The sequence below is a fragment of the Pelobates fuscus genome, chromosome 7, assembly GCF_036172605.1.
Source record: "Pelobates fuscus isolate aPelFus1 chromosome 7, aPelFus1.pri, whole genome shotgun sequence".
In the NCBI taxonomy this organism is placed as follows: domain Eukaryota; kingdom Metazoa; phylum Chordata; class Amphibia; order Anura; family Pelobatidae; genus Pelobates; species Pelobates fuscus.
The window spans coordinates 12,918,107-12,938,437 of NC_086323.1; the positions used below are offsets into that span (position 1 = coordinate 12,918,107).

General features: G+C 43.2%; 1 protein-coding gene across 1 annotated transcript in view; it reads left to right on the forward strand.

Moving 5' to 3' along the window:
• Positions 1-10,331: 10,331 nt before the first annotated feature.
• Positions 10,332-20,331, forward strand: part of PTCH2 (patched 2) — a 36,658-nt gene continuing 26,658 nt past the window's right edge. Inside the window, exons 1-2 of the mRNA XM_063427708.1 lie at positions 10,332-10,885; positions 13,292-13,484. Coding sequence (XP_063283778.1) covers positions 10,736-10,885; positions 13,292-13,484 — 343 coding nt within the window. The 5' untranslated portion in view covers positions 10,332-10,735. The remainder of the gene's footprint in view (positions 10,886-13,291; positions 13,485-20,331) is intronic.

Consider the following 20,331-nt stretch of genomic DNA (forward strand, 5'->3'; position numbering starts at 1 on the left):
TAAAGGCAGGTTTGCTGGATCCTGGAATTTTAGATCAGTGAGAGTGAAGGCAGATATGCTGGATCCTGCAATTCTAGATCAGAGGGAGTGAAGGCAGATAGGCTGGATCCTGGAATTCTAGATCAGTATGAGTGAAGGCAGATATGCTGAATCCTGGAATTCTAGATCAGTGAGAGTGAAGGTAGATAGGCTGGATCCTGCAATTCTAGATCAGAGGGAGTGAAGGCAGATATGCTGGATCCTGGAATTCTAGTTTAGCGGGAGTAAAGGCAGATAGTCTGGATCCTGGAATTCTAGATCAGTGAGAGTGAAGGCAGATAGTCTGGATCCTGGAATTCTAGATCAGTGAGAGTGAAGGCAGATATGCTGGATCCTGGAATTATAGATAAGTGAGAGTGAAGGCAGATAGGCTGGATCCTGGAATTCTAGATCAGTGAGAGTGAAGGCAGGTATGCTGGATCCTGGAATTGTAGATCAGTGAGAGTAAAGGCAGGTTTGCTGGATCCTGGAATTTTAGATCAGTGAGAGTGAAGGCAGATATGCTGGATCCTGGAATTCTAGATCAGAGGGAGTGAAGGCAGATAGGCTGGATCCTGGAATTCTAGATCAGTATGAGTGAAGGCAGATATGCTGAATCCTGGAATTTTTGATCAGTGAGAGTGAAGGCAGATAGGCTGGATCCTGGAATTCGAGATTAGTGAGAGTAAAGGCAGATATGCTGGTTCCTGTAATTCTAGATCAGAAGGAGTGAAAGCAGATAGGCTGGATCCTGGAATTCTAGATCAGTGAGAGTGAAGGCAGGTATGCTGGATCCTGGAATTTTAGATCAGTGAGAGTGAAGGCAGATATGCTGGATCCTGCAATTCTAGATCAGAAAGAGTGAAGGCAGATAGGCTGGATCCTGGAATTCTAGATCAGTATGAGTGAAGGCAGATAGGCTGGATCCTGGAATTCTAGATCAGTGAGAGTGAAGGCAGATATGCTGGATCCTGCAATTCTAGATCAGAAGGAGTGAAGGCAGATAGGCTGGATCCTGGAATTCTAGATCAGTATGAGTGAAGGCAGATAGTCTGGATCCTGCAATTCTAGATCAGAGGGAGTGAAGGCAGATATGCTGGATCCTGGAATTCTAGTTTAGCGGGAGTAAAGGCAGATAGGCTGGATCCGGGAATTCTAGATCAGTGAGAGTGAAGGCAGATAGTCTGGATCCTGGAATTCTAGATCAGTGAGAGTGAAGGCAGATATGCTGGATCCTGGAATTCTAGATCAGAGAGAGTGGAGACAGATATGCTGGATCCTCGAATTCTAGATCAGTGAGAGTGAAGGCAGATAGGCTGGATCCTGGAATTCTAGATTAGTGAGAGTGAAGGCAGGTATGCTGGATCCTGGTATTTTAGATCAGTGAGAGTGAAGGCAGATAGGCTGGATCCTGGAATTCTAGATTAGTGAGAGTAAAGGCAGATAGGCTGGATCCTGGAATTCTAGATTAGTGAGAGTGAAGGCAGATATGCTGGATCCTGGAATTCTAGATCAGTGAGAGTGAAGGCAGATATGCTGGATCCTGGAATTCTAGATCAGCGAGAGTGAAGGCAGGTATGCTGGATCCTGGAATTTTAGATCAGTGAGAGTGAAGGCAGATATGCTGGATCCTGCAATTCTAGATCAGAGGGAGTGAAGGCAGATAGGCTGGATCCTGGAATTCTAGATCAGTATGAGTGAAGGCAGGTATGCTGGATCCTGGAATTTTTGATCAGTGAGAGTGAAGGCAGATATGCTGGATCCTGCAATTCTAGATCAGAGGGAGTGAAGGCAGATAGGCTGGATCCTGGAATTCTAGATCAGTATGAGTGAAGGCAGGTATACTGGATCCTGGAATTTTTGATCAGTGAGAGTGAAGGCAGATAGGCTGGATCCTGGAATTCGAGATTAGTGAGAGTGAAGGCAGGTATGCTGGATCCTGGAATTTTAGATCAGTGAGAGTGAAGGCAGATATGCTGGATTCTGCAATTCTAGATCAGAAGGAGTGAAGGCAGATAGGCTGGATCCTGGAATTCTAGATCAGTATGAGTGAAGGCAGATAGGCTGGATCCTGGAATTCTAGATCAGTGAGAGTGAAGGCAGATATGCTGGATCCTGCAATTCTAGATCAGAAGGAGTGAAGGCAGATAGGCTGGATCCTGCAATTCTAGATCAGAGGGAGTGAAGGCAGATATGCTGGATCCTGGAATTCTAGTTTAGCGGGAGTAAAGGCAGATAGGCTGGATCCTGGAATTCTAGATCAGTGAGAGTGAAGGCAGATAGTCTGGATCCTGGAATTCTAGATCAGTGAGAGTGAAGGCAGGTATGCTGGATCCTGGAATTCTAGATCAGTGAGAGTGGAGGCAGATAGGCTGGATCCTGGAATTCTAGATTAGTGAGAGTGAAGGCAGGTATGCTGGATCCTGGAATTTTAGATCAGTGAGAGTGAAGGCAGATAGGCTGGATCCTGGAATTCTAGATTAGTGAGAGTAAAGGCAGATAGGCTGGATTCTGGAATTCTAGATTAGTGAGAGTGAAGGCAGGTATGCTGGATCCTGGAATTTTAGATCAGTGAGAGTGAAGGCAGATAGGCTGGATCCTGGAATTCTAGATTAGTGAGAGTAAAGGCAGATAGGCTGGATCCTGGAATTCTAGATTAGTGAGAGTGAAGGGAGATATGCTGGATCCTGGAATTCTAGTTTAGCGGGAGTAAAGGCAGATAGGCTGGATACTGGAATTCTAGTTTAGCGGGAGTAAAGGCAGATAGGCTGGATCCTGGAATTCTAGATCAGCTGTTGTGAAGGCAGATATGCTGGATCCTGGAATTCTAGATCAGCTGGAGTGAAGGCAGATATGCTGGATCCTGGAATTCTAGATCAGAGAGAATGGAGGCAGAAATGCTGGATCCTGGAATTCTAGATCAGCGGGAGTGAAGGCAGATAGGCAGGATCCTGGAATTCTAGATCAGTGAGAGTGAAGGCCTATTGATTATAAACATATCTAGCAAACATTACTACACAACGAAAGGGCAGCAAACCGTTTCTATGTCTATTGCTCCTTATTTCAGAAGGTGGAGGTTATGTTTTTAGCCATATTCAGATACAGAGAGGCGGCATGTGGCTGGTATGTTTTGCTGTACAGGTGTGAATAGCACTGTGTATATATCATGTGTCTGTGTTTAGACTACACCTATCAATGCTGCAGTGTGTGTATCAGTGTTACTGTATGGAATGGATTTACCGGGGATCACATTGAGGATCAGTTAGTGATTTTATCAGCCAGCGGACGGTTTTCTTTAATGTTTATTTTTATATATATATATATATAATGATATATACTGCCAAATGTAGATTCTCTGCTACAATTATACTGTCAGTGAGCATGTTTTGCTCAGTTCGATCAGTTCGATTAGTTACTTAGGTGTGAATTGTCTGCAGAGTAAACTGAATACAACGATTTCAACGAGTTCAAATTACAGGCCAAACCGGGAACAGCTGACAAAAAATTACTCAATTTGGCTTATTTTAAAAATCATTTCACAATTTAGTGAATATCTCTCTGTGACTCTGCTCCTCCCAACATCTCACTCTGGGGTTTGTTCATTGAACTCAGAATTACAGCAAATTGAAATCCAAATTACAAAATGTAATCTGGAAAAATTCTCAAACTCTCCTACAGCTTGGCTACGTTAGATTGCATCTCGTCATTCATCATTCATTTCATTACAATTTGTAGTTTAAAGAATAAACTCCTTCGCTTTCAATGGCATCTTGGCATCTGCGCCTTAGCGTTCGTAGAGCAGACTGGTTAAGCTCACCGTCGCAATTTATTTAAACCAAACAATTACAGGAATTTATCAAAAGCAAGTTATGATTTCAGAGTCTAGTTTTAGAAACGCTAATTTAGTCAATTTAGGTTTATTGTGTAAACCCTTTGGAACTATATAACTCACATACTATAACAACATCCTGGCAGTGAGAAAGACATTAACGTACGTCAAGGAAGAGAATTTCAGAATGCATCCGTCACTGGTAAAATCCTATCCCCTCGTGTCGAAACAATTACCGTATTTATCGGCGTATAACACGCACCGGCGTATAACACGCACCTCATTTTTAGAAAGAAATTCCAGGAAATTTCCCCCCCTCCCATAGTATTCCCCCCCTCATCCCATAGTATTCCCCCCTCATCCCATAGTGTTCCCCCCTCATCCCATAGTGTCCCCCCCTTTCCATAGTATTCCCCCCTCCCATATTATTCTCCCCCCCTCCCCTCCCATAGTATTCTCCCCCCTCCCCTCCCATAGTATTCTCCCCCCCTCCCCTCCCATAGTATTCTCCCCCCCTCCCCTCCCATAGTATTCTCCCCCCCTCCTCTCCCATAGTATTCTCCCCCTCCTCTCCCATAGTATTCTCCCCCCCCTCCCCTCCCATAGTATTCTCCCCCCCTCCCCTCCCATAGTATTCTCCCCCTCCCCTCCCATAGTATTCCCCCCCTCCCCTCCCATAGTATTCTCCCCCCTCCCCTCCCATAGTATTCTCCCCCCTCCCCTCCCATAGTATTCTCCCCCCCTCCCCTCCCATAGTATTCTCCCCCCTCCCATAGTATTTTCCCCCTCCCCTCCCATAGTATTCTCCCCCTCCTCTCCCATAGTATTCTCCCCCTCCCCTCCCATTCTCCCCTCCCCTCCCATAGTATTCTCCCCCCCTCCCATAGTGTACTTCCCCCCCTCCCCTCCCGACCCATAGTGTACTTCCCCCCCTCCCCTCCCATAGTGTACTTCCCCCCCCCTCCCCTCCCATAATGTACTTCCCCCCCCCTCCCATAGTGTACTCCCCTCCCCTCCCATAGTGTACTTCCCCTCCCATAATTACTTACCTGTCCTGAAGCGTGGGCCGGCTTCACAGCTTGCACCGCGGTACAGGAACTTTAATTTCATGTTCCGGTTTCCGGCGGGACTGAAAGGAAGTGTGCACACTATTGTGCACACTTCCTTTCAGTCCCGCCGGAAACCGGAACATGAAATTAAAGTTCCTGTACCGCGGTGCAAGCTGTGAAGCCGGCCCACGCTTCAGGACAGGTAAGTAATTATGGGATATCGGCGTATAACACGCACCCACGATTTCCCCCCTATTTTCAGGGGAAAAAAGTGCGTGTTATACGCCGATAAATACGGTAGATATTTTTTACTGAAGAATATGTTAATTTCAGTTACAATTTTGATAAAAGTCAGTATGTGTTAGGCATGTGCATGGGAAAAATTTTTGGTTCGGTTCGGCATTCCCAAATTTGGCATTTCGGCACTTCACCACTTCGCCACTTCGGAACTTCGGTAAGTTCAGCAGTTCGACACTTCGGACCTTCGGCACTTCGACACTTCGTCAACTTTGGCACTTCGGAACTTCTCTTGCAGCCGCTTGGTAGATAACTCCCTAATTCCCACGGTATTAAGGAGTTATCTACCAAAAGGCTGAAAGACCTACATTGGCCACAAGCTGCTCACTGTTTACTAGACATAGGAGTAGGGGCATAATTTACTAATACTAAGTAAAAAAACTTAGTATTAGTAAATTTGTCTGAAAGACCAATTTAGGTCTTTCAGCCTTTTAGTAGATAGCTCCCTAATACCGTGGGAATTAGGGAGTTATCTACCAAGCGGCTGCAAGAGAAGTTCCGAAATTCCAAAGTGTCGAAGTGCCGAAGTGGACGAAGTTCTGAAGTGTCGTAATTCCGTAGTTCCGAAGTGTCGAAGTGCCGAAGTTACGAAGTGCCGAAGTTACGAAGTGTCGAAGTTGCCGAAGTTCTTAAGTGTCGAAGTGCCGAAGTTGCCGAAGTTCTTAAGTGTCGAAGTGCTGAATTGCGGAAGTCCCCAATTTCGGAATGCTGAATCGAACCGAAATTTTTTCCCATGCACATGCCTAACACATACTGACTTTTATCAAAATTGTAACATATTCTTACGTAAAAATTATCTTATTGTATCGACCCGAGGGGATATAATATTCAATTATACATTATTCATTCCTGTCATTAGATTGACTGGCTAAGTAACTTACATTTTATATGAATGTGTGTTACTTAATTGTTGTAAGTGTTGCAAATGCTTACAGCTGAATCCTGGCTACGTTTGTATGCTTTTTATTTAAACTTGTATACAATGTAACATTCTTCTTCTTCCACTAGGTAAGTATATTAGTACTTAGGCAATACTGTGCTTCGGAACTTCAGCACTTCGGAACTTCGGCAACTTCGGCGAACTTCGGAACTTTGGCAACTTCGACACTTCGTAAATTCTGAAGAACCCGAATGTCCGAATTTCCCAAAATTCGTCCGAATTCATATTCGGCCCGAAATGAATTGCACATTTCTAGTATGTGTTGGAATTGCTTGGAATGTGTAAAAACGGCACATAATTTGTTACATTAAGCTCGAATCCTGCAAATTCTGATTTTTGAGATTTTAAAATACAGCAATATGGGGAAACTGAGATCAGATCTTTAGATCACTGACATACAGATCATCACTGTTTATTAGAGAGACATTTATAAAGGCGCAGCCAGAGTTAGGGGTCGAATTAGGGCATAAACCACTGTTTATAGTTAAGGGACAACTATTCATAATTAGGGCTATTTGAAGGGTTAACAACACCCCACTGCAGACAGCCCTCAGGATTATAGTGCTATACTGACATAGGCTCTGGTTAAAGATGGGGGTTAGCTACCTCCTAAACCTGTTGTCTTAGCTTAAGGTTGGGCAGAGGATTTTGGTTATAGGCAAGAGCAGAACTCAGATTATTATTATTTTATTATTTATATAGCACCATCACATTCCGTAGCGCTGTACAATGGGTTAAATCTCACTTGGGCCAAGACCTACTGAGGAAACATCAGCTAGAAAACCCATCCACCAATCCTTAGTTAAAATTAATCTTATGGATGAGTTACATATTTGACAAATTATCAAATCATCTGACATCACCATGAAAGTGAGGCTTACAAATGCTAAGCAGCCCATAACAGCCCATGTCAACCCAGAGTGTTTGAAGCGATATTGTATCACATTGAGCAGCCTCTTTGCAAACCTCCTGCATTGCCATGGAAACCTGGTCCTTTGTATTGCATTGCCGATCAAACTTTACCTGTGTGAATGAGAAACTAGTTTTATCGTTAGATGCTCAGTGAAAGTATCAAACAACTTGTCTTATATACACTAAAAAGCAGAATTTGGCTCATAGAGACATAGAATGTGACGGCAGATAAGAACCATTCGGCCCATCTAGTCTGCCCAATTTTCTAAATACTTTCATTAGTCCCTGGCATAAATCTTAGTTAGGATAGCCTTATGCCTATCCCACGCATGCTTAAACTCCTTTACTGTGTTAACCTCTACCACTTCAGCTGGAAGGCTATTCCATGCATCCACTACCCTCTCAGTAAAGTAATACTTCTGGATATTATTTTTAAACTTTTGCCCCTCTAATTTAAGACTATGTCCTATCGTGTTCTAAGGCATTGTGTCAGAATATTATATCTCAGCTTGGGAATGTAGTAGGCTTGTCCAATTAACACGACACGGTACTAATACAAGAGTAGTGGAGATGATCAGATACTTTGCCCAACGTGTCCTACAAATGCTAAATATTAGTTATTGTCTCTTGTACTTGCAGTATTTAACCTGCACTGAATTTATCTATACATTGTCAGTGTGTACGTGTGTAAATGCCAGGCAGGTGATTAGTCTCCCCAGGTTTCCTTTCTATATTAAATTGATACACTGTGTATTGTGTTTCAATGTGTGACCCTGTGGGATATTCACAGCAAGCTATGTAATGTACCTTGACATGAGCAGCACATGGTCACAGATGACAAATGTCTCCCTCTGCTGGTCACAAACTATGCTCACACTATAGCATCCATCCATTCATTCATTCATGAATTCTATGAATAGGTGTATTAAGTCATTTTTTGCCTTTGCCCCGCAGATTTGTCTAATTTCTCTAATGTATTTTTGCTATGCAACTGAAAAACAAAATTTCCTGACACAGAAAACTAAAATACATAATCTTAATTTCTTGCAATAAATATAGACTTCAGAAACCCTGCAGTATAATGACAGTAATTATACCTGGTTTTATAGAACACTTAATAACCCCTCCATAAATCATACAATTCCCGATATTATAATCATGTTGATATTTTGTAACGATTAAAAAAAGAAGACCTAGTTATATGATAAACAAATATAGGTGCGTGATCACATAATGTCTGTCTGTCTATTATTATTATTGCCATTTATATAGCGCCAACAGATTCCGTAGCGCTTTACAATATTATGAGAGGGGGCAGTCTATCTATCTGTCTATTTGTCTGTCCATGTGTGTGTCTGTCTATCTGTCTGTCTATCATAACAGCCCTTGTAACCTCTTGATTTGTACGCCCAAGGTGCCATGGTGATTACCTGTAAGGCTTGTCATCACATTGTACAGCGCTGTGGAATATGTTGCCACTTTATAAATGATTATTGTTTGTCATTCATTGTGGTATCATTAGTATATAATCACACGGCGCCGACACTCTTGCGTGTGTGAATGTTTGTGTGTTTGTGTGCTTGTACGTGTGTGTAGAGTATGTATTTTTTAAATTGTAATGTCTATATATCAGAATATACATTAATTATATTGCAGAAGAATTTTTAAATCTTTTATGTAGTCAGAGTTATATACCAAGTTTTTAAATCTTTTATGTAGTCAGAGTTATATACCGAAGTGTGAATTATTATTTTTTTCTAAATTGGAAAAAGTCTGCTATGTTTTCAATATGTCAATATTGTCCAAAAAGTTGAAATTCACATTTAATTTCCAAAAAATAAACCTGTGTATGTTTTCATTAGTGCCATGTCTCACATTTCAAATATTCTAAAAATGAAAACAATATTAAAATAATTGAAATAATGTAATTGAAATCCCTTTTATAACACCGCGAAATATGTCGATTAAAAATAAATAATATTAATAATCTGCCAATTACAGCCCAGGCTGCCGAGACAACGATGTTAAATAATAATTTCAAATAAAAGACAACAGACATCAAGGATAAGAGTCAATTTGTTGTCAGAATCCTGCCATCTGGGTGATACAAGAAGATTAAATAAATCAATCATTCTTGGCTAAATTGCTGCAAGCTGGGGAAAAATGGTAAAAGTTGCAAATTGTATTTTCTGACACATTGTTTGTGCAGGGGATGTGATGTGTGTGAAATGAAGCATTTAGTGGGTGGGGGAGCAGGGGAGGGTGAGAGGGGCCAGGCTTTTTACAGAAATACACACAACCCTAACATAAATAATCAGTCTCAACTCTGCAAATCGGGTTCTATAAACAGATGTCTGAAAAAATCAACTGGAAAAAAAAGAAAAGGTTTAGCTCAGAAAAGTCCTGGAGTTTCCATGTTCAAAAACAACAAACGTTTCATTTTTGATCATAAACATTGTATCAAGTAGACACACACACACACACACACACACACACACACACACACACACACACACACACACACACACACACACACACACACACACACACACACACACACACACACACACACACACACACACACACACACACACACACACACACGGCTTTCACATGGCCCTGGGTGACTTGATTAAACTTCCTAGCTGGTGTGTTGTTTGTTTATTTTTACCTTACTTTTTTCAAAATAACTCTTCAAATTCAATCTTTGTTTTCTTTTGTAAAAACAAAAAAAAAACTAACAAAACACACATAACAAACACAGTATAAAATACAATTTATTTGCCAAACATACAATTAATAAACAGCCCATATAGATATAGGGGTGTTGTGAGGGCCCCAGTGTGTGTGTGTGTGTGTGTGTGTGTGAGGAAGGGGTTGTGTGTTTTTGTCTTTTCCTTACAAAAGCTTGGATTGCAGCTGTCTATGCAGCCCCTGTCACATTGCTCTGCTAAGTAAGAGGTGAGGGGGTATGTGCAGGGGTGGGGGCTGTTTGGACAGAGCAGGGTGGTAAGAAATTTGTAGCATTTGGAGGTCTGTAGAGCAGAATTCCTGTAAAAGTTGAGCGGCTCCTCTGTTTAAGCCCCCCCTCCCCTGTCCCCTCATTGATTTGAGAGAGGGCTGCCTGGGTGGTCTCTCTCCCTTCTTCACTTTGCTGAGCTGTTGCCTAGCAGCTAATAATAAGCTCTGTTTGTAGAGTAATTTGCCTCTTCCTTGGCCAATGGGAGCCTGATCTTGCTGAATCCAGCCTCCTCCCCTCTCATCATCTGTCTCTCTCCTTTTCAGGGAGTGTAAAGGGTGGATGTGAGTGCAGATTCTGGGAACCAGGAGACCCTGCACTCAGGACTGAGCTCTATCCAACTCACACTGCATCCTGATTACCGGGACTGGCTTTCAGCTTTTACTGATTTACATTTTGGGAGATTTTTTTTAGCCCCCATACATTCACCATTTACACTTTTTTCCACCTAAATTTGCCCAAATCCCTCCATCAGCACTGGATAGCATGAAGAACACCCAGGGTTCTATGGATTTACCCACCTAGATGGAGACCTTCACAGCTGCCCCTCATCTCTTTACATGGATTAATCTGTGTTGATTGTCTACCTACGTCGGTGGTCGGTGGCCTGTATCTTGGACACATCCTGCTTGTGTGTTAACCCCATTCCTCCTTTTTGCTCTGGGATCCCAATGGCCTCCATGCCCCCCATAGTGGGGGAAGGTGGGTTTGTAGAGTTACCCCCTGGGTACAAAGCACCTCACCCCACTGCTGCCAACTCTGACCTGCTCAGGAGACCTAGTTACTGCCATGCTGCCTATGCACTCAAACAAATTGCCAAGGTAAGTGCCAATGTGTGGGTACATTTAATGCCCCCTTCTAGTATCTGTCATTAGAAAGGTGTCACTATAACATTGCCCAAAACATGAAGTGTATATTGTGGGGTGAAATAATTGTGATGTTCTCATTATATTATGGGGTGACACTGTCATAGTGATAACTATTCAGTGATTTAATGATTGTATCATACACACAGCCAAGGCTATAGTGACATCTCTAACCTGCAGAGCTTACAATCTATGTACTGTTCAGTGCATGCCCTCCCCACACTGTATCACAATACACCCAAGCAGATATTAAACTGTGCAGTTGTTGATATAATAATATTCCTTGCCAAAGAAGCTGACAGCCTCACCCAAAACTAATATTACAAAGCACACCAAAAGAGCAGCATGTGTTTGGCAAAAACAGTCAGAGTTATGAATGATGTGGGTTTTGTCAATTTTCTGAAAATGATTGATTTTTATTTCTCATAAAATTTAATCATTTCTGACTGTTTCTCATAATAAAGTGGGAATGGGACTGTGAAGCAATTGACAAGGAATTAAAATTATTAGGCCAAAATAATCAAGCGGAGAAAATTATCCAACTTTCCTAGTTACCGTTTCCACCTACTTTGGCCTGATATGACCTATTCCCTTGTTAATTCTCCTTAACGCCCAGTTTAGTGAATAAGGCCCATCATCTCTCTGGGAATGTTAGTAGAATTGCATGTTACAGGCCTCTGGGGTGAAAGGAGTGATTTCCCACACACCGAGTGAGCGGATTTTGGGCAGATCTTGTTCCCCTCACTGTTTCCATTCCTGGGTGGTGACTGCTGGCTTGCCTGATTCTCTTACCCCTTTCAGAGAGAGCAGTCCCCAGATCCATGGAGTAGGAGGAAAGGGGAGAATTCATCTCAGATCAGACTGGAAAGTAAAAATTCACACGCCCTCAGCTCATACTTCGTTAGGTTTAGATGTCACTGGCCTGAAGAGCTTACACTCTAATAGGTGTATATTGTTTGTGTTAAATCGTGTGCTTTGTGCTGTCATTAAGGAGCCAGATCCATGATAGCATGGCGGCCAGTGTTTTAACAGGTAGAATGCCAACTGTGCCATGCAAACATGACCCTTGACCTCTTGACCTTGCCCAGGATTAGAGTGACACCCTGTCCATGTAGTTATAGCCAGGAGGGAAGCGGACGGTGGCAGCTCGTTAATAAAAGCTGCGGATGTTGGCTATAGAGTTACTGACAATTGCATTAAAATGTCTAGATTTAGGGTGGAGGTCAGTGCGTAATTTGGCTGTAAGGGACTCTGTTGCCCCAAACCCACTCCCACATTTGTTCATCCATTTGGCACTGGGGCCGTCGAGGCACTCTGCGTGTACCTTGCTATATTTAATTCATTCAGCACCTGTGACATAAGAAAGACCGTTCCTGTCAGTGTTTGCGTGGTGGGGGTATGAATTGTTAGGTTTGTGTAGTGTATCCCCCCAGACACGGATGGGATTATTATTATTATTATTATTATTATTGGTATTTATATAGCGCCCGCTTTACAATAAGAGGGGAATGGCAATAATCTGCTCTGTGGGCATTGCTGAGCCTGTGCCACCTGAGCAGGCGGCTCCCTCCCTTACCCACAGGATGCTAGCTGCTCCCTTCCCTTGGTAGCTGTGTGGTTGGCGCCGTATCAGTTTTCCAGCCACAGGGCACTGGCAGCTTCTGGCTTCAGCCACAAAAATGTGGGAAAATTCACTTTGGTTTCTGCCTAACGTTCCCCCTTTGTTTTCTGCTGAATCTTAATCCTTCTATTTCCGACCACAGTAAAATATTATCAGCGCCGTTTCTTGCTCCCAACCTCCGTTATCCATTCATTGATACCCTTCTATTTCCTCTATTTATTTCTCTTTTCTCCCGATAGCCATTTCCTCTCTCCGTATTTCTTAGCCTGCTGTGTGGGTGGGAGATCTGTACAGACCAGGTGGGCTGGAAAGGCCACAATAAATTGTCTGAGTCAGTGTTTAAATTCTGGGTTTTCACATCGCAAGACAAGACTTTTATGGCATTGAAAGCTCATGTGCAACATCTATAAAGATCAGTCCCATAAATTCTGTTAACAACCTGCAAAGAATTAGGGCTCATCGGACGACTCCTGTACTTCAACATCTGTAACTAATATCACTGCTGGCACTACCTGCTAGGGGATCTCACACTGCTACAATCAGGAGATATCAGCGCACAGAACTGGCTAACCCGGGGATACCTGGGCACGTAGACAACTTTTAGTGACCCCCAAGAGCAGCTGTGTTAAAAGCTGCTCAAGGCATGGTGACTGCGGGCTGTATTGTTCTGATGTATAGGAATTCTGGTGGGGTGCTGCGTGTGATTGATGACATTCTGTGTTTTTTTTTTGTCTTCCTAGGGTAAAGCAGTCGGTCAGAAAGCTCCTCTCTGGCTGAGGGCTCAGTTTCAAGCTCTACTCTTCTGGCTCGGTTGCTCCATTCACAGACATTGCGGAAAAGTATTATTTATTGGACTGTTGGTGTTTGGTGCTTTGACGGTTGGACTTCGAGTTGCCTCCATCGAGACAGACATCGAACGGCTATGGGTTGAAGGTGAGTGTTGATTGTATTCACCCTGTTATTGTGAGTTTTTTTATTTTTAATGTAATTCATTCAAAACAAATGGTTTGATTGCAAGGAGCAAAAATGTATTAGCCAATAAACACCTACATTTGAAAGTAATATTTATTTATTAAAATCGATTTTGGTGGTAACGCAATGCTCGGTTAATGGTTTAATAAAGAGGCATGAGTAATTCAGTGTTGATGTTATTGGTACCACTTTGTGCCGGAATGTCCGTATGGAGGTGTTGGTGTAAGAAGGTGATGGTAAAAATGGAGGTCATGCGCAAACTGTTGTCGTAGAAGGTGGGGCGCGTACTGTTTATTCGTAAAGCGCCCACATTCTGCGTCATAGAAGGCATTTAAGAACTTGTAGCAAATATGATACGACAGTTTGCAGAGAATGATGGGAAATGTAGTCCAGCAACTGGACTCATCTTTTTTGTAAGTTTGAGGCGGTGACTTTAACCCCTTAAGGACACATGCCATGTGTGACATGTCGTGATTCCATTTTATTCCAGAAGTTTGGTCCATAAGGAGTTAAATGTTGGCTCCTGAGATTACAATTAAACTACATTTCCCATGATGCTAGGCCAGCTAGGGAGTATGATACAATATTAAAGTGTGCGCAGGCCGCTCACTCTGTATGAGAACACACTGAACATGCGCACTGCCTGAAACATAACTCCGCCTCTTTTAGACGCCAATGAGGTTATTACAGGACGTCCCTGTCAATGACAGGATTTGGCAGTGGGGGCTCTAGCACAGCTTGCTAATTACATACTCCTTGCCCCCTAACCCCTATGGTACCAGTATGGCGCTGCCTTGATACGACAGTCGCCGTGTCAGGATTTGTAGATTGGAAGATGATTTAAGCAGAGCCTTCTTCACCTATTCTGCCTGTCTGTATTTTTTCATTGTATGGTAAACCATCACTGTAGAATTGTAATACACTGCAAAAATCTATAAATGCCCATAGTAATAATAAGAACATGAAATGCTCGCGTGAATGGAATGATTTATTAGAAGAGTTGTCAGATTCTCAACTTTTCTGGAAAAATAAGCCGATTCTCGTGATCAATGAGCTGATTCTCAGGGTCTGTGTATGAATGAGCAGGTTTTCAGGGTCTGTGTATGAATGAACAGATTTTCAAGGTCTGTGGGTAAATGGGCAGATTCTCAGGGTCTGTGTATGAATGAGTCAATTCTCAGGATCTGTGTGTGAATGAGCAGATTCTCAGGATCTGTGTGTGAATGAGCAGATTCTCAGGATCTGTGTGTGAATGAGCAGATTCTCAGGATCTGTGTGTGAATGAGCAGATTCTCAGGATCTGTGTGTGAATGAGCAGATTCTCAGGATCTGTGTGTGAATGAGCAGATTCTCAGGATCTGTGTGTGAATGAGCAGATTCTCAGGATCTGTGTGTGAATGAGCAGATTCTCAGGGTCTGTGTGTGAATGAGTCAGTTCTCAGGGTCTGTTTATGAATGGGCAGATTTTCAGTGTCTGTGGGTAAATGGGTAGATTCTCAGCGTCTGTTTACGAATGAGTCAATTCTCAGGGCCTGTGTGTGAATGAGCAGATTATCAGGGCCTGTGTGTGAATGAGCAGATTCTCAGGGCCTGTGTGTGAATGAGTAGATTCTCAGGGCCTGTGTGTGAATGAGCAGATTCTCAGGGCCTGTGTGTGAATGAGCAGATTCTCAGGGTCTGTGGTTGAACTAGTAGATTCTCAGGGCCTGTGTGTGAATGAGCAGATTCAGGGCCTGTGTGTAAATAAGCAGATTCAGGGCCTGTGTGTGAATGAGCAGATTCTCAGCGTCTCTTTTCATTCTGCTGGTTAATGTTGGATAAGTTGTGGTTTCCACGATGTCTGGTATTATTTTGCACTTTTGCTGAAACACCTTTCTGAATAAGCCTAGAACATTTTCTGTCCCCAGGAATATCATTAAGAATTGTCATTCCTGGTATAAAAGGTACAAAGTGTTGGTCCTGCGGTAATATTGTGCCTTGTTATTGTGCTTTGTTACTGCTTCCAGTCAAGGCGGCCATGCACGGCCACTTGGCTCTAAAACTCGTAAAAAGTCATTGTGCCAAATGGTTGGACTTAGTGTGTGCCTGCAGACTGGCGGCTGGGAATAAGATGATCTGCAGGATCTGAAGTACTGGCCGGAGAAGGGACACAGACAATATACAGGCAAACCGTCATGTATTGAGAAATAAGGGCTGGGAATTCTGTGCGGAGATAAAATGGATTTAGTTTTTTTTTAATGAGAAAGCATTAACTTTATTTAGTAAACTCTGAATTGTAGCAAATTAGTGTCTGAATAGGGAAACGTAGGAAAAAATAGCTGTTTTTGGAGGAAACCTTCTCCCACTCAGCCATAGTGTGAGATATTTTTGCCTGAAGTTTGACAGTCACAGTTATTCACTAAAATGCAAATTGTTGGGAGTTCAAAGAGAATTTCCCATTTAAGGTCTAAATAGCCGAGTTGGAAGAGTTCTCAGCTATGCTTCCAATTCAGCTATTATGGCCTAAATGTGAAATTCTCTTTGAATTCCCGCCAGTTCTCTCTTTGAGTGAATACGCCTGTTGGAGTTCAGTTTGTGCAATGTAGACAGTGACACTATTTCAAGCTGCTGCAGAACATCTTCCGTATATTTCGTTTATTAACGTGTCAGTATTCACTGAATGTTGCCGACAGAAGTAACATTATTATGGTTCATTTATTATAAGTAATCGATTATCTTCTCAATCCTGAAAAGACCTTCCATCCAGAGGTAACCAGGGTTTACTTCCTGTGAATGATGACGCCGATGAGCATCATGGGAAATGTAGTCCATGAACCTCTGCAGTGTAAAGGTTTAGCAATCCCTGCTATGAATTAACACTGATAAAGATATCCTCTGCCCCAGTCAGCTCCATGTCTCTCCCCCCTGCCCCTGCCATCAGGTTTATGGGGTTAGGGCTCATTATTTTTGCTGATTTTCTGCATTTTCCAACAGGGGGGTCTTTTACCCTTGGTACACTGTCAGTAACCCTGATCTGGGGTGCACACTGTCAGTAACCCTGATCTGGGGTGCACACTGTCAGTAACCCTAATCTGGGGTGCACACGTCAGTAACCCTGATCTGGGGTGCACACTGTCAGTAACCCTGATCTGGGGTGCACACTGTCAGTAACCCTAATCTGGGGTGCACACGTCAGTAACCCTGATCTGGGGTGCACACTGTCAGTAACCCTGATCTGGGGTGCACACTGTCAGTAACCCTGATCTGGGGTGCACACTGTCAGTAACCCTGATCTGGGGTGCACACTGTCAGTAACCCTGATCTGGGGTGCACACTGTCAGTAACCCTGATCTGGGGTGCACACTGTCAGTAACCCTGATCTGGGGTGCACACTGTCAGTAACCCTGATCTGGGGTGCACACTGTCAGTAACCCTAATCTGGGGTGCACACTGTCAGTAACCCTGATCTGGGGTGCACACTGTCAGTAACCCTGATCTGGGGTGCACACTGTCAGTAACCCTGATCTGGGGTGCACACTGTCAGTAACCCTGATCTGGGGTGCACACTGTCAGTAACCCTGATCTGGGGTGCACACTGTCAGTAACCCTGATCTGGGGTGCACACTGTCAGTAACCCTGATCTGGGGTGCACACTGTCAGTAACCCTGATCTGGGGTGCACACTGTCAGTAACCCTGATCTGGGGTGCACACTGTCAGTAACCCTAATCTGGGGTGCACACTGTCAGTAACCCTGATCTGGGGTGCACACTGTCAGTAACCCTAATCTGGGGTGCACACAGTCAGTAACCCTAATCTGGGGTGCACACAGTCAGTAACCCTAATCTGGGGTGCACACAGTCAGTAACCCTAATCAGGGGAGCACACTGTCAGTAATCCTAATCTGGGATGCACACCGTGGGTTACCCTGATTTGGGGTTCACACTGTCAGTAACATTGTGGGTAACCCTGATCTGGGGAGCGCACTGTGGGTAACACTGATTTGGGGAGCACAATGTGGGTTACCCTGATCTGGGGTGCACAATGTGGGTTACCTTGATCTGGGGAGCACACTGTCAGTAACAATGTGGGTTACCCTGATCTGGGGTGCACACTGTGGGTTACCCTGATCTGGGGTGCACAATGTGGGTTACCCTGATCTGGGGTGCACAATGTGGGTTACCCTGATCTGGGGTGCACAATGTGGGATACCCTGATCTGGGGTGCACACTGTGGGTAACACTGATTTGGGGAGCACAATGTGGGTTATCCTGATCTGGGGTGCACAATGTGGGTTACCCTGATCTGGGGAGCACACTGTCAGTAACACTGTGTGTTACCCTGATCTGGGGTGCACAATGTGGGTTACCCTGATCTGGGGAGCACACTGTCAGTAACAATGTGGGTAACCCTGATCTGGGGTGCACACTGTCAGTAATAATGTGGGTTACCCTGTTTGGGGTACCGGGCAGCAGGGAGAGCATGGCTGCAGTACTCAGTGAGCAGACACAAAGTATCCCAGCGCTGGGATCTAATGGAATCAGCATTCCATATACAGAGACAGAGAAAACAAACTAAGGATTTCTGTGAGCGGCTGCTTATTGGTTCTCTTCTGTAAGCAGGAAGGGGGGGAGGGGGGAGTGCTGGTTTCTTGGGTGGTCACCATTGGCAGTGGGTGGTCTGGGACCTAATAGGAAGAGCACAAAAGGCTTCTTGGTGGAGCTACAGGAATTGTAAGCAGCTGTGCCCTGTGAGAAGGGGGGTTGGGAGCTTTTAAACATAGACTGGACGATGTATATATAATCTATACGTTACGTCCATATATACAAACATCCACGCCTCTGTCTCAGCTCACATTCTACGCTGGAGGATTTACATCTAAATATCTTCCATCGGTAACAGAATATGTCTGGAAATTAATAAATGAAGGACACGTAGTGGGACCATGACGCCTAATTCGCTAACATGTAACGCCGTCAGCTACTGCTCAATTTTTGGCAATAAAATTATGATCCAAATCCGATGGCTTAAATATTGTGCTGGTTAATGGATAGACTCTGTGGAGTTTCAATTAAATTTTTAGCACTTTAAAAAGGATGTGAAATTAATTAAACTGCACTTTGGATTCGGTAAAAAAATTATATATATACGATAATGTTTTAAAACGTGTATTCGGGGCTTGTAGGAGGGCAATGCATTACAGATGTGTTATTTGTATTCTACAATTAAAAGCCTTACACCCCTAGTGTACCTCTTTCATTTATCACACGCATTTATAAGATATATTAAAAATATATCTTTGTATTTCCCCAAGGGAGTGATAGGAGTAGGAGTTGGTTCAGTTGTTGCGATAGCCTGTGTGTTTTGAGATATTTAAAGGATCCACAGACAGTCTGCAGGATTTAATAGAGAAGAGATCATGGATTGCTTGTAATTCAAAATGTCACTGTCTGTCAGCACCCCCAGCTCTGGGAAATACAAGATAAGAGTCACTAACGATAACTCCCAATCCACGTGTAATTAAATGATCCCTAAAGAAGAGTCCTCTGTGAATGTTATGATTAATTAGACTTTGTGTTTTGAGTTTTGTGATTTGCTGTCGGCCCCTTGTGATTCTGATTTTCATGTTTTGTGAGAAGTAAACATAGAGTATCAGGCAGGGCCCACCAGAGTCTGGCAATCCAGCCGGGGCGGGATAGAGCTAAGCTTGATGGGAGTTGTGTTCGGAGATGTTGGCTGATTATTGTTACAATGTGGCTGTGTAGGTTTTGTGTTATATATTGTACAGCGCTACGGAATGTGATGGCGCTATATAAATAATAAAATAATAATATTGTGTTCCGCAGCACACCCCCTCTATATGTTGGGTCTCGTCCTGTGTAGAGTGTCCTGTAACGTTTTAGCTGCTCACTGTAGCCATATACAGTTTAATGTCTAGATCTTGAATCTGAATTGGCAGCTGTCGCCTCGGAAACCTGATGTTCGTTCTAAGTCTTGCGTTAATATTAATATTTTGAGAGAACTCAAGGCTGACGAGTTTCTCAATGGTAGATCACTAGCCAGGTGTGGTTAGAGGCCTTTTTTTGGATGAAAATCAGTCTATATTGACTTTGCCACATCAAACGTTGTTTAGACAAAGTCTGGTCCCATCCCAAATAAAACTACAGCCCACCCAGTGAGACTGCTGGACCCCCCTGTCACACAGGATGTCCCTTCTTCCACTCAGATGTCCCAGTTTTGCAACATATTTAATTTGTGTCTCTGTCTGAGTTCTGTGAAGATGACTTTGGAAGAAATCGTGATTTATTTTGACACTATGCGACAGGTTGGCTCATTTTACCAGGTCCCAGGTGTGAATGTACACGAAAAGCTACGTTATAAAATAGTAATCATAATGATCATATCTTCACAAATAACACCACGCGCAGAGTACGCAGAAAATCTCAATCATTATTTTACTTTTTCCGGGTAGACCTGAGATTTGAGATTGTCTAAAAACAGGGCCCATCTCCCTAAATACTGCTATACTGAGCTGGTTTCCATGGAAACAATTACTGTTCCATTATAGCCCCTAGATCATTATAATGATCTGCCCTAGGAGAGAGGTCTCTCCCATCTCCAGACTGCTCTCTCTGCTTGTCCTGGCTGGACTGTAAATCCCGTTATTAGCAGAGTTATAGAGTATCCTAGCAGCAGTAGTTGAGACTTTAATTACTATTTGTTTCCTATCAAAGTTAACTTTCTCGGGTTAATTAATTCATTAGTTCAATCAGAACATTTTCAGGTAATTAATTAGTAATTAAACTACCTATGTCTGACTCCAAAATGTTC